Source organism: Mesoplodon mirus, assembly GCF_964341445.2.
Source record: "Mesoplodon mirus genome assembly, chromosome: 6".
NCBI lineage: Eukaryota > Metazoa > Chordata > Mammalia > Artiodactyla > Ziphiidae > Mesoplodon > Mesoplodon mirus.
This window is the reverse complement of record NC_138982.1, coordinates 35349292-35364989: the sequence shown is the minus strand read 5'-3', so window position 1 is coordinate 35364989 and position 15698 is coordinate 35349292. Positions and strand designations below refer to the sequence as shown.

Below are 15698 nucleotides of genomic sequence, written 5' to 3'. Positions count from 1 at the left end.
CAAATGAAAAACCCTAAATGGTTTTTCTGACTCTTCTCGTATATCTTATATCTTTCAATATATTTAGGAAACCACTTATTACTATAAACATTACTCAAATGTGAACTAATCATACATCTGTTTTAGGAAAGTTCACTATGTCACAACTAAGAAACAGGTTTCATTTTACTTTATTTAACTTTTAATTTTACATTGGAGTATAGTGATTAACAATGTTGTGATAGTTTCAGGTGCACAGCAAAGGGACTCAGCCATACATATACATGTATCCACTATCCCCCCAAACTCCCCTCCCATCCAGGCTGCCACAGAACATTGGGCAGAGTTCCCTGTGCTATACAGTAGGTCCTTGTTGGTTATACTTTTTTTTTTTTAATTAAAAAAATTTTTTTAATTTTTGGTTGTGTTGGGTCTTCGTTGCTATGCGAGGGCTTTCTCTAGTTGCGGCGAGCGGGGACTACTCTTTGTTGCGGTGCACAGACTTCTCATTGTTGTGGCTTCTCGTTGTGGAGCACAGGCTCTAGGAGTACAGGCTTCAGTAGTTGTGGCACGCAGGCTCAGTAGTTGTGGCGCATGGGCTTAGCTGCTCTGTGGCATGTGGGATCTTCCCGGACAAGCGATTGAATCCATGTCCCCTGCATTGGCAGGCGGATTCTTAACCACTGTGCTACCAGGGAAGTCCCTGGTTATCCATTTTAAATATAGCAGTGTCTACATGACGATTCCAAACTCCCTAACTATCCCTTCCCCCGTTCTTCTCCCCTGGTAACCATAAGTTCATTCTCTAAGTCTGTGAGTCTGTTTCTGTTTTGTAAATAAGTTCATTTGTATCGTTTCTTTTTAGATTGCCCATATAAGGGATATCATACGATATTTCCCTTTCTCTGACTTACTTCACTCAATATAACAATCTCTAGGTCCATCCGTGGTGCTGCAAATGGCATTATTTCATTCTTTTTAATGGCTAAGTAATATTCCATTGTATGTACGTACCACATCTTCTTTATCCACTCCTCTGTCGATGGACATTTAGGTTGCTTCCATGTCTTGGCTATTGTAAACAGTGTTCCAATGAACACTGGGGTGAATGCATCCTTTCGGAACATGTTTTTCTCCAGGTATATGCCCAGGAGTGGGACTGTAGTGTCATGTAGTAGCTCTACTTTTAGGTTTTTTTTTTTTTTTTTTTTGCAGTACACGGGCCTCTCACTGTTGTGGCCTCTCCCGCTGCGGAGCACAGGCTCCGGACGCGCAGGCTCAGCAGCCATGGCTCACGGGCCCAGCCGCTCCACGGCATGTGGGATCTTCCTGGACCGGGGCACGAACCCATGTCCCCTGCATCGGCAGGTGGACTCTCAACCACTGCGCCACCAGGGAAGCCCTACTTTTAGGTTTTTAAGGAACCTCTATACTGTTCTCCATAGTGGTTGTACCATTCACATTCCCAACAAGAGTGTAGGAGGGTTCCCATCACTCCGCACCCTCTCCAGCATTTATTGTTTGTGGATTTTTTGATGAAAGCCATTTTGACTGGTGTGAGGTGATATCTCATTGTAGTTTTGACTTGCATTTCTCTAATAATTAGTGATGTTGAACATCTTTTCATGTGTCTCTCGGCCACCTGTGTCTTCTTGGAGAAATGTCTGTTTAGGTCTTCCGCCCATTTTTTGATTCGGTTGTTTGTTTTGATATTAAGCCTCATGAACTGTTTGTAAATTTTGGAGACTAATCCCTTGTCAGTCACATCATTTGCAAATATTTTCTCCCAATCTGTGGGTTGTCTTTTCGTTTGTTTATGGTTTCCTTTGCTGGGCAAAAGCTTTTGAGTTTAATTAGGTCCTGTTTGTTTATTTTTGTTTTTATTTCCATTATTCTGGGAGACAGATCGAAAAAGATATTGTTACGATTTATGTCAGAGTGTTCTGCTTATGTTTTCCTCTAGGAATTTTAGAGTGTCCAGTCTCACATTTAGTTCTTTAATCCATTTTTGAGCTTATTTTTGTATATGGTGCTAAAGAATGATCTAATTTCATGTTTTTACATGTAGCTGTCCAGTTTTCCCGCAACCATTTGTTGAAGAGACTGTCTTTCCACCATTGTGTAGTCTTGCCTCCTTTGTTGTAGATTAATTGATCATAGGTGCATGGGTTTATTTCTGGGCTTTCTATCCTGTTCCACTGATTTATATTTCTATTTGTGTGCCAGTACCATACTGTTTTGATGACTGTAGCTTTGTAGTATAGTCTGAAGTCAGGGAGCCTGATTCCTCCAGTTCCGTTTTTCTTTCTCCAGACTGCCTTTGCTATTTGGGGTCTTTTGTTTCTCCATACACATTTTATGATTTTCTTGTTCTAGTTCTGTGAAAAATGCCATTGGTAATTTGATAGGGATTGCACTGAATCTGTAGATTGCCTTGGGTAGTATAGTCATTTTGACATATTGATTCTTCCAATCCATGAACATGGTGTATCTTTCCATCTGTTTGTCTTCTTTGATTTCTTTCATCAGCGTCGTATAGTTTTCGAAGTATAGGTCTTTTGTCTCCTTAGGTAGGTTTACTCCTAGGTATTTTATTCTTTTGATGCAATGGTAAATGGGATTGTTTCTTGAACTTCTCTTTCTGATATTTCATTGTCAGTGTATAGAAATGCAACAGATTTCTGTGTATTAATTTTGTAGCCTGCAACTTTACCAAATTCATTGATTAGCTCTAGTAGTTTTCTGGTAGCATCTTTAGGATCCACTATGCATACTATCATGTCATTTGCGAACAGTGACAGTTTAACTTCTTCTTTTCCAGTTTGGATACCTTTTATTTCTTCTTCTTCTCTGACTGCTGTAGCTAGGACATCCAAAACTATGCTGAATAATAGTGGTGAGAGTGGACATCCTTGTCTTGTTCCTGATCTTAGAGGAAACGCTTTCAGCTTTTCACCATTGAGTGTGATATTAGCTGTAGGTTTGCAGTATATGCCCTTTATTATGTTAAGTTATGTTCCCTCTATGCCCACTTTCTGGAGAGTCTTTATCATACATGCGTGCCGAATTTTGTCAAAAGCTTTTTCTGCATCTGTTGAGATGATCATATGGTTTTTATTCTTCAATTTGTTGGTGTGGTGTATCACACTGCTTGATTTGTGGATACAGAAAAATCCTTGCATCCCTGGGATAAATACCAATTGATCATGGTGTATGATACTTTTACGTTATTATTGGATCTGGACTGCTAGTATTTTGTTGATTATTTTTGCGTCAGTGATATGTTCATCAGTGATACTGGTTGCAATTTTCTTCTTTTGTGGTATCTTTCTCTGGTTTTGGTATCAGGGTGATGGTGGGCTCACAGAATGATTTTAGGAGTTTTCCTTCCTCTGCAATTTTTTGGAACAGTTTCAGAAGGACAGGAGTTAGCTCTTCTCTAAATGTGTGATGGAATTCGCCTGTGAAGCCATCAGGTCTTGGACTTTTGTTTGTTGGGAGTTTTTTAATCAGTTTCAATTTCAGTGCTTGTGATTGGTCTGTTCATATTTTCTATTTCTTCCTGGTTCAGTCTTGGAAGGTTGTACTTTTCTAAGAATTTGTCCATTTCTTCCAGCTTGTCCATTTCATTGGCATACAGTTGCTTGTAGTAGTCTCTTATGATCCTTTGTATTTCTGTGGTGTCCGTTTTAGCTTCACCTTTTTCATTTCTAATTTTATTGATTTGAGTCCAGTCCCTGTTTTTCTTGATGAGTCTGGTTAAAGTTTATCACTTTTGCTTATCTTTTCAAAGAACCAGCTTTTAGTTTCACTGATCTTTGCTATTGTCTTCTTTGTCTCTATTTCATTTATTTCTGCTCTGATCTTTATGATTTCTTTCCTTCTACTAACTTTAGGTTTTGTTTGTTCTTCTTTCTCTAGTTGCTTTAGGTGTAAGGTTAGGTTGTTTATTTGAGATTTTTCTTGAGAAAGATTTTAAAATTAGGATACTGTACATAAAACTCTAACTTATATTCGTATTAACAGTAAGTCAAAACATGAGAAAACCACAAGAAATTTTCACTTAAACTTTCACTAGGTAAAAGGAGAGAGGGGCATATCAAAGAAATTCACAGAAATAATCCAGTTTTACATAGGTATCCAACCTCAAGCCTACTGCCAATACATAATATTTTTCCTTGATCCCTCTAGGTCAGTATCCTTTATAACTAAAGTTGCTATAGACTTGTAATGAGACGTTATTGCTACCCTCTCTGGCACTGTGTGTATTATTTCCAGTGCTTGATCCAGGCCAATGATAGCTGATGGATGAAAAAGGAGAAGAGAAAAAAATATATTTTATGCTTACACATATTATCTATATAGGCCATTTTGTTTAGTTATTTAGGGACATATTTTATTCTACAGGTGTGCATAAATATATACAAACTTCCTTTGATAAAGTTTCCAACTAGGACCCATAGATTTGGCCCTTTGAGAAGAAGTATTGCTCCCAAGGTACTGACTGTTTTGCAAAGATGCTGCTCACTAGCCAGCACATAATAATAAGAAAGCAAAGAAGAGTATTATTTTGGCTTTACTACATTAATTGAAGCTGTTGTTCCTAGACGAAAACAATTTATTTTTTATGTCTTAAGCCAACATATAAGACATAAATCAAGATCCACCTGGGCCAAATGTTTCATGGGCTGTTAACAATTTAAGAATAATGTAAAATGTAGTTAACATACTTAATTTCTCCATAATCTCTTCATCTGTCATTTTGGCCTTCTTTTTCTGTTTGTCTGAAGTCTTGGCACCACTATCAACATTAGAATCACCAACTGGTGCAGGAATAGGATCAATTACAGACCGTGTATAAATCTGCAGAGAAACAGTTAATTACCGAGACTTGAGGAAAAATATCTTTAGGTATTCTTACTGGTACACTATTCAGTTCTTTGATTTTTGACAAAAACTAAGTTGTCCTCAGTGTTCTAAAGAATGAGAATAATATTTTCAGACTTGTCTTATAAAAGACTGGTAACTAAGATGCAATGTGAAACATTTTTCTTTGGCACGTCATGTATATATTTTAAAAGTCTGTCTAGCAAAACAGCAGATCTGTGAATGAAATTTAAGTGTAACCAGATTGAAAATAATATGCCAGAAATGAAGCAAAAAGAAGTACAAGTTAAAAATCATATTTTTTCTACAAGAGAGAAGGAGCAAAGAAACCCTGATGTTGAAATAACAATTATTAATTTCCACAAAAATTTTTTATACAAATATAGTATCTACCATTTCATTTCAAACAGCCAGTTCTAAGTGGTAAAGAAAAGAGAGCTTTCTATCATTAGATGAGGATCCAATGGCAGTCCTTAGAGCCTTACCCGCCTATTGTGCCAACACTTCATCATGCTCCCCGGACTTTATTTGTATTAGTACAGGGAGAGGGACAGGACTCTTTCTGTCTCTATCTAAGGTTTTTATTTTTAAAATTCTCCCATATCTGTTAGAAACTTCCACTCTCGGCAGCCTCTTAAATGATACCAAGGCTTTAAGAGAAATGTTAAATGGGAGTTAAATACGTACTTTGGATAAAAGGTAAGATCCAAGTTTTAGATACAGTACTTTTCTGCACTGAGATAAACAGAAAAAGGCAGAGAAACAGACGAGTTCTCTGGAACAGACGGTGTAATACAGAAAGAAAACAAAATGAGAAAAGTATTTTAACTTTTAAAGAATCCATTCGATTTTAATTTTCAAAAAACTAGTTTTTTGATGAGTGGTATTTAGGTAAAAATCTCCTAGTCAAATATCCCATATTAAAACATTTTAAGCCTGAGGACTTTTAAAAAATTAATCACTGGAAGTCAAATACAGACTGCTTTTTAAAATACACATTCACAGACACACACAACCCAATTCACTAATCAGAAACTCACTGATTTTGTATGATCTGGTCGTGGGGCAATAACAGGAGGAGGAGTCTCTTCATCATCATCGTCTTCTTCTGTTACTACTGCTGTTTCCGAACCCTTGGTATTCAGCTGCATTTATCACATGAACAAAGTGAGGAAGACAAGTCAAATATAACAACACGTTAAGATATGACTATCTCTCTTTTTCACCATACTTGAAAAAGTATTTAATAGCTCATTTCAAAGCAATAAAACCTCAATGGTTCTAATCTATTCATTTAAAAAGTAAAGGTGGGGGGGCTTCCCTGGTGGCGCAGTGGTTCAGAGTCCGCCTGCTGATGCAGGGGACACGGGATCATGCCCCGGTCCGGGAAGATCCCACATGCCGCAGAGCGGCTAGGCCCGTGAGCCATGGCCGCTGAGCCTGCGCGTCCCGAGCCTGTGCTCCGCAATGGGAGAGGCCAAAACAGTGAAAGGCCCGTGTACCACAAAAAAAAAAAAAAAAAGTAAAGGTAATTCTATACGTTACAGAAAAATTTATGAGACAAATGTATACAGTAAATACCAAGTATTCTTAAGAGGGAATTCATACCTTTTATAGAGAATTTTATACCATTTTAACAAGCCCAAAAAGTAAACAATCATTTCATTTGTTAAGACCCAAAACAAACATCCTCTGGACTTTGTACAGGTCAGAGATTTCTGGCTATCTAAAACAGGTAGATTCACCAGAAGAAGTTGTGGCTAACAAAGCAAAAGAGGAAGGCATTATCCTTTATACAGAGCTTATTATATGCCAGGTGTATGCTAAGTAGGTACTTTACATGTTATTACATATAGTCTTCAAATAACTCCAGGAGACTGTGTCCTCCTAACTGAGGAATTGAAAATAAAATAGCTACTGTTTGCAAGGGGTATTTGTGCTTACATGATAACTTAGATAAAGTTTCAGACAACTCTGAAGATTCTAACAGGCTTCTATTGTTCAGTATATTTCCATAGTCTATATTCAGTAGGATGATGCCAGAGGAAAATGCTGGCAAGTTCTTTGTATTCATGTTTATATATGGAAACATTATCAAAAGTAGCTAAACTGCTCTAAAGATCATAAGCTTTAGTTACTTTAAGCATCATCTGAGGAAATTCTATTTGCTTAATATGGCTTCCTCAAATAATCAAGTGGCTAGCTAAAAACATATATCAATATTAAGTAGCTATTTCTGGAGGCTGTAATTTATTTCAGAAAGTAAAATAAAAACTGAGACTTGTTTTGGGTAACTTAAATTAGAACAAGAGCTATAAGAAATAACATATTAACTTACTGCTGGTGTTCCAGACGGGAAGCTGTCTTTCTCTGAATACAAAACAGAAAATAATGCTAAGTTAACAATTCAAAAAATAAAACAATTTTATACAATAAAAGGAAAAAAGATAAAGCAGAGCAAGTAAAAAGTTCTAAGACTGATTTCATTTTAAGTTGAATTAAGTCTTGAGAAAAACAATATCAGTATTCAAACAAGAATTTACACATTATAAACCTCAAATTTAATGGAACTCTAAATTTGCTAAAAATCATTGAATTGTATACTTCAAGTGGGTGAATTTTGCAGCATGAAATTATACCTTAATAAAAAAATTTCATTTGAAACTATACCTGTATTTATTAAAATAAGACAGAAGTCTATTCATAATGATATTTTTCTCCAGCAAACTGCCTATCAAGGAACTTAAAGAAACCAACAGTAACTCTGCAAAGGAAAATTACTGACATAAATTTCGATCAGTGTGAAAGCAAATCCCTGAAGACAAAACACAGTTCATGAAGACTAAATATCACAATATTCATTCTGGAGTTTAGAAGAGCAAGTTTTGTTTTACCTTTTAAAATGACCAGACACACACACATGTGAATATACCATTCTCTGTTCAAACACTGATTAAAAAAAAGATTATTCATTTACACAGACTTAGAAGTTGACAAGAAAGTCGGAGACAAATCTGACCTTTTGCTAAGGTTGTACTAGACTATGTAAAAAAGGTCAAGATTTACTAAGTGGGCTATTTCTTCCTTCAACACAGCCCTTATTTCAGCGAGAATGCAATCAAATAAGTACAATTAATTAAAACTAAATGTATGATTTTTAGCTCAATCATATTGTTTTTTAAAACTATATGTATGACTTGAGAGGACAGAGAAACATATTAAATGATAACCTGTGATGTAATTAGCAAAATCTACACTGAGGGAAACAGGACAAATGATTCTGTTTCTTTAACAAATAAACTGCAAGAAAAGGAGAGCATGAGAGCAAACAACGTGAGGGAGGGGAAGCCTAAATAACAAAAGATGCAAGAGATACCACAATCAACTGTAATGTATGGATTTTATTCTAATCCTTATTTGAACAAATAAACTTAAAAAAACCCCACTATTCTCCAATTCTTAACTGATGATTCCAATTCTGAGGAATAAATACTTTTAGTTCTAATTCTTATTTTATGTTTATATATGTGATGAGTTTCAATTTTTGAGCAAACATTTTTTACTTCAAAGTCTGTGCGTTTATATATAGTAAAACAACCTGTCCCACTGACAATAAATATATTTCTAGTACAAACATGCCTATAAATCAGCCTCTTTCCCTTCTACTGCTGAACTCATTCAAAAGCAGTAAAGAGAAAAAACAAATAAACAAAAGTCCCAAACACCCATTTTTGGCAAAACTAAGAGATTAACATAATCCCCAGACTCCAAATTATACGTAAGAGCTGCCCCAATGAGTTTACAAAAGGCAGGATCTATGCAGGGAAAAAAGTAGCTTAGCTTTTTAATTTTTCCAGAAGCAATCTTTTTATCCAGAAGTGCTCCACAACTCTACAATCCCATTTAAGTCAGCCTTTTACCATGGTCTGATGTCTTACCAGGAGGAGTAAAGCTCAGATATTTCTGCTTCACTGTGTTGGAGTCATAGAACTTTAAGACATCCAGCACAGCCTGAGGATTCTTCTTTTGCTCTAGTTTGGTGATATTGGAGGTCTGTAATAATCGAGCCCACTGTTCTGGCATGCCCTAACAAAAAGATATTCAGAAATTAGTTGTTTTAAATTGCTCTAATTAGATCAATTTCCAGAGGAAAGTGAGAAAATATATAAAACAAATCAATCTACATAATTGTAGGTATGACTAAATTCTAAAATGTCTGGTTTTCTAAATCTATTTTGCAAATTATAATCAATAGGCTCAGCGCCCTAGGAAAAGAACACATCTAAACACAAACACTTTTGTAAGAAGAGAAAAGTACTAAGAATTCACAGTTAACATGTGGATGGAAAAGTTAACTTCAAATTTAATACTGAAAGGAAAGGTTTGAGTACTGCTTTATAAATGAGTCTCAACTTAGTAAACTTACAGTGAATTCTCCAGTAACAGCATCAAAGCCAACATGGATGGTGTGCTCAAAATCAGATGGAGGAGAAATTTCTGGCCTTTCCTTCTCTTTCTTCTTACTTCCTAGAGGGCATTAAAAAAAGAGCCTCTTTAAACAAGATTAATAAAGATACTTATAATCATGTTTATAGTTTTCCCAAAACAGACTAGGAACAAAATTATTCTAAAAAAGAAATTTTCCCTAAAAACACTGGCTGATAGGAAACTGATAAATCAAGTACAGAAACCTATTCTGTCATCAAGGGCCAGGGTTGGGGGAGAGGGGAGGAGGGGGAGGGTGTCAACCTGTGTTCTGATTAAAGAGGCACACAGACTAACAGCACCAGGCCTGAATAAAAGCCCTCAGGGCAGAAGACAGAGCCCCTTAGATTATCTGTTCTCTCATAAATAAAGAACTACACCTCAGATGCCGAACAATCTGGAAAACGAAGTCTATCAAGTCCTATTTCTAGTGAGCTATACTCATCTAGAAAGAGCAATTTACATTACTATGACTATGGATAATATACACCATATAAACAGGTAGTTTACAAGGACCACATCACCTTTTTGTGCAGCAACTCTAACTCTTCCTTTTTATTGACATTAATAACTGTTACATTTTAAGATTTCCCAGTTCTTCTGTGGTTCCGCCAATTATTTTTACAACATTTCTGCCACACACCTATCAATAATATTCTCTGTAAACTCACACACATCAGTTCCTTTTTTTCCCCCACCTAGCCAACTTGCTCTCAGATCCTCTTGCTCTAAACTGCAGTAGTTTATTATGTGGAGGCTTCTGGCACAGCTATTGGTCCTAGGTCATTCCTTCACTTTTATGCTGTGCTAGAATCTATTTTCTGTATCCTGTGCTCTCCTCTTCTGGTATACACCTTTGTTTTAATTGATAGTTCTTGACTAACTATATATGTATTTAATTGATAGTTCTTGACTATGTATGTATTTAGGTTGAAAATAATTAGTTTTAATTGATAGTTCTTGACTAACTATATATGATAGTTCTTGACTAACTATATATGTATTTAGGTTGAAAGTACCACCCCCCTTTGAATTTCTTCTAATTTCCAGTGTTGCTATTTAGAAGGCCAAAGCCACTTTCTCATTCTGAACCACTGTTGAAAATCAATTGACCATATATATGCACAGGTCTATTTCTGGATGTTCAACTCTCTTGCAATAATCTCTTTACCTTATGCCAATAGTATAAGACTGCCTGGATTACTGTAGTTTTATAATAAGCATTGAAACTACACAGTATAAGCCTTGTGACCTTTTCTTTCTTTTTTTCTTTTTATTTATTTTTTTTAAAGAATTCACAAGTTTTTCTTGTTTTATACATTTATTTTTTATTTTTTTAAAATTTATTTTCTTTACTTTTTTTAGCTGCATCAGGTCTTAGTTGCAGCATGCGGGATCTTTCGTTGTGGTGTGCGGGCTTCTCCCCAGTTGTGGCACTCGGGCTTCTCTCTAGTTGTGGTGTGCGGGTTTCTTCTCTCTAGTTGTGGCGTGCAGGCTCCAGGGCATGCGGGCTCCAGTGTGCGTGGGCTCTGTAGTTTGCAGCACATTGGCTCTCTGGTTGAGGTGCACAAGCTCAGTAGTTGTGGTGCACAGGCTTAGTTACCCTGTGGCATGTGGGACCTTAGTTCCCCAACCAGGGATCAAACCCACGTCCCTGCATCGGATGGCAGATTCTTTACCACTGGACCACCAGGGAAGTCCCCGACCTTTTCTTTTAAAAAATTGTTTGGCTGTATTCTAGGTCATTTGCATTTCCATGTGAATTTTAGAATAATCTTGATCATTTCCAAAAAAAAGCCTGCTGGGATTTTGATTTGGACTGCACTGCATTTATAGATCATTTTAGGGAGAACTGATTTGTTAACAATATTGTGTCTTCTAATCCATGAAAATAGTGACTCTCTCCACTTATTTAGGTCTTCTTTCATTTCTCTCAGCAATGTTTTATAGTTATCATTGTACAGATCTGTTACTGCTTTTGTCTGATTTCTGCCACAGTATTTCAAAAGGTCTGATGCTACTGCAAATGGTACAGCTTTTTAAATTTCAATTTTCAATTGTTCATTGATGGCATAGAGAAACACAACTGATTCTTAAATACTGATCTTATATCCTGAAACCTTACTATTAAGCCTTACTTTTTGTTCCAGTAGCATTTTGTAGCTATCACAGAATTTCCTATAAAATTTCAATTATGTTGCTGGTGAATAAAGACAGCTTTACTTCTTCCTTCCCACTCCGGATTCCTTTCATTTATTTTTCTTGCCTTGCTGCACTGGCTAGAACCTCTAGCACACTGTTGAATAAAAGTGGTGAAAGGGAAATCTTTGTATTTTTCCTAATCTAAGTAGGAAAAGCCATTTTTTCTCCAACAAGTTTGATACCAGGGGTAAGTTTTTCAAAGATGTTAAAGGTATTTCCTTCTATTTCAAATCTGCTGAATGCTTTGATCAGAAATGAATATTGGATTTCATCAAATGCTTTTTCTACATCTATGGAGATGAACATATGGTTCACCTTTTAAATTTTGTTAATATAGTAAATTACACTGATTGATTTCCAAATGTTACACCAACCTGCATTACTGAAATGAAATCCACTTGGTCATGATGTATTACTCTTTTTGTATACTGTTGGGTTGTAATTACTAAAATCTTGCTAAGATTTTGCATCTATGTTAATGAAGGATATTGGTGTGCAGCTTTCTTTTCTTGTAATGTCTTTGGTTGGGGTATGAGTAATGCTGGTCTCATAAAATGATTTGGGAAGTACTCCTTCCTATTCAATTTTCTAGAAGTTTGTGTAGAACTGGTAATGTTTCTACCTCAAATGCTTGGTAAAATTCACCAATGGAGCCATCTGAGTCTTTGTGGGAAGGCTAGTAACTATAAACTAAATTTTCCTAAGAAATATAGGGTTTTCAGGTTACATTTTTTTTTGAGTGAGCTTTGAAAACTTGTGTCTTTCAAGAAATTTTTTCACTTTAATGTGTTGAATTTTATTTGTATATATTTGTTCATAATACTACCTTCTTTTTAATGTCTGTAAAATGTACAGAGATACCATCTCTGTCATTCTCAATATTGATAATTTGTGTCTTTTCTGCCTCCCGACTACCCTGTCAGTCTTGCTAAAGGTTCACCTATTTTATTGGTATTCTCAATGAATTAACTTTTTACTTTATTGACTTTTCTGTATTTTTTTTATTTCACTGATTTCTGCTTTGACTTTTATTATTTCTTTTCATCTACTTACTCTGGATCTCACCTGTTCTTCCCTTCTAGTTTATTAAAATGGCTTAGCTGAAATCACTGATTTGAAATCTTTCTTTTCTTTTCTAATATGGATGTTTTAAATACTATAAATTTCCTCTAAGTACTGCTTTAGCAGCATCATGCAGATACAGATGTCTTGAATTTTCATTTTCATTCAGTTTAATGTATTTCCTAAATATTCTTTTAATTTCTTCATTTATTTGGAAGTGTTTTTATTTACTTTCCAAATATTTCCAGGGATCTTTCTGCTACTGATTTCTAACTTAATTACACTGTGGTCACAGAATATACTTTGTGATTTGAATCTTCCTAAATTTATCGAGACTTTAAAAAATGGCCACAGAATACATCTTTGTAAATGTTCCGTGTTCACTTAAAAAGAATGGAATATTCTATAAAGGTCAATTGGTCAAGTTGGCTGATAGTTTTAGCAATTTTCCATCTACTTGTTCTACCAATTATTGTGAAAGTGTACTGGAATTTGCAACTATAACTGTACTTGTCTATTTCTTCTTGAAATCTGTTTTTTTTGTGTGTGTGTGTGGTACACGGGCCTCTCACTGTTGTGGCCTCTCCCGTTGCGGAGCACAGGCTCCGGATGTGCAGGCTCAGCGGCCATGGCTCACGGGCCCAGCCGCTCCACGGCATGTGGGATCTCCCCAGACCGGGGCTCGAACCCTTGTCCCCTGCATCTGCAGGCGGACTCTCAACCACTGCGCCACCAGGGAAGCCGTGTTTCATGTATTTTGAAGCTCTGCTATTAAGTGCATAAATGTTTAGCTCTATTACACCATATTGATTAATAGACCCTATTATCATTATAAAATAAATTATTCCTTATCCCTTAACTAGAGGAATATTTCTTGCTCTAAAATCTACTTTGTCTGATATTAACAAAGCCCATCCAGCTTGTTTTCATTGTTAGCATACTTTATTATTTTTTAAAGCACCAGTGCTCTTTTTTTTTTTGAAGCTGTTCACAGTCTTTTTTACAAATTATTTATTTATTTGGTTGCACCGGGTCTTAGTTGCAGCTTGCCAGCTCCTTATATGCGGCACGTGGCCTCCTTAGCTGTGTCATGTGAACTCTTAGTTGCGGCATGCATGTGGGATCTAGTTCCCTGACCAGGGATCAAACCCTGGCCCCCTGCATTGGGGAGTGTGGAGTCTTATCCACTGCGCCACCAGGGAAGTCCCACTGTTAGCATACTTTAAAAAAATTATTTTATTTTAACCTATTTTGTGGCTTTATATTTTTAAAGTGGGTTTCTTATAGGTTGCATATAAATTTAGGTCTGCTTTAGCAATCTGTTAATAAACAGGGTGTCTAGATCAGTAACATTTAATGTGATTGCTATAGTTAGGTTTAAACCCACCATTCTTTCATTTGTTTTACAATCATCTCTATGTATTCTTTGTTCCCACTTTCTTTTTTTCTTCTTTTTGATTATCTATGTATTTTTTTTTATAATTACCTTCTTTTCCCCTTCTATATGTGTCTTTTCTTTCTGACAGCCTTTTTTTTTTTTTTTTTTTTTTGTGGTACGCAGGCCTCTCACTGTTGCAACCTCTCCCATTGCAGAGCACAGGCTCTGGACACGCAGGCTCAGTGGCCATGGCTCACGGGCCTAGCCGCTCTGCGGCATGTGGGATCTTCCCGGACTGGGGCACGAACCCGTGTCCCCTGCATCGGCAGGCGGACTCTCAACCACTGCGCCACCAGGGAAGCCTGACAGCTTTTTTTTTTAAACAGACTTTTTTAGAGCAGTTTTAGGTTCACAGAAAATTGAGCCTATGGACTTCCCTGGTGGCGCAGTGGTTAAGAATCCACCTGCCAATGTAGGGGACGTGGGTTTGATCCCTGGTACGGGAAGATCACACATGCTGCAGAGCAACTAAGCCTGTGCGCCACAACTACTGAGCCTGCGTGCTGCAACTACTGAATACTGAAGCTCGTGGGCCTAGAGCCCATGCTCCACAAGAGAAGCCACCGCAATGAGAAGCCCGCACACCACAACGACGAGTAGCCCTTGCTCGGCACAACTAGAGAAAGCCCGTGCACAGCAGCAAAGACCCAACACAGACAAAAAATAAAATAAAAATAAAAAAATTTAAAAATTAAAAAGAAAATTGAGCCTAAGGTCTGGATGTTTTTAAGATTTTTCTATCATTGGTTTTAAACAATGATTATGTGCTTTTGTGCAGTTTTCATCATGTTTCCTGTGCTCACAATCCACTGAACTTCTTGAATCTGTGGGTTTATAGTTTCCATTAAATTTGGGGGAAAAAAATCAGCCATTGTTTAAAGTTTTCTATTTGTGTTTTTTAAAATAATTTTTATTGGAGTATAGCTGATTTACAATGTTATGTTAGTTTCAGGTGTACAGCAAAGTGAATCAGTTATACATATACATGTATCCACTCTTTTTTAGATTCTTTTCCCATATAGGTCATTACAGAGTACTGAGTAGAGTTCCCTGTGCTATACAGTAGGTCCTTATTGTAAGTATTGTTTTCTAAATGTCTCTCCTTCCCCTCCTTTAGAGACTTGTTATACTTACATTAGTCTGCGTGAAGTTGTCCCATGGTTGTTCACTTTTGTTTCAGTCTTTTTTCTCCAAGTTTTATTTTGATGGTTTCTATTGCCATGGTCTTCAAATTCACTGATCTTTTACTCTGCAATGTCTAGTCTACTGTAGTTTTGTCCAGTGTATTTTCCAAATCTAGAATTTTAATTTGTTCTTTTTTCTCTCTTCCTTTGCTTTTCCTTAATATGCTGAATCCTTCCTTTGGGTTCTTCAACATATAGGATACAGTTATTTAAATATTTTAATGTCCATGCCTACTAATTCTATCACCTGTGTTATTCTGGAATTGATTCCCATTGATGGATTTTACTCATTTACTCATATTTATTTACAAATATTGATTGGATACCAGACTGACATTTTTTCCTTGTTAGGTGCAGATATTTTTGCATTCCTATAAATATTTGTGAACTTTGTTCTGGGACATAGATAGGTGATTCTTAGCTGTCTACTCATATAGGAGAGAAACAAATTTAGAAACAGT

General features: G+C 36.3%; 1 protein-coding gene across 1 annotated transcript in view; it reads right to left on the bottom strand.

The window, feature by feature from the left end:
- The window catches only part of PAK2 (p21 (RAC1) activated kinase 2), a 79124-nt gene that overhangs the window by 15532 nt on the left and 47894 nt on the right, over positions 1-15698 (bottom strand). Inside the window, exons 3-7 of the mRNA XM_082625032.1 lie at positions 9293-9393; positions 8805-8952; positions 7205-7236; positions 5907-6011; positions 4710-4842 (exon numbers count right to left, since the gene is read on the bottom strand). Coding sequence (XP_082481158.1) covers positions 4710-4842; positions 5907-6011; positions 7205-7236; positions 8805-8952; positions 9293-9393 — 519 coding nt within the window. The remainder of the gene's footprint in view (positions 1-4709; positions 4843-5906; positions 6012-7204; positions 7237-8804; positions 8953-9292; positions 9394-15698) is intronic.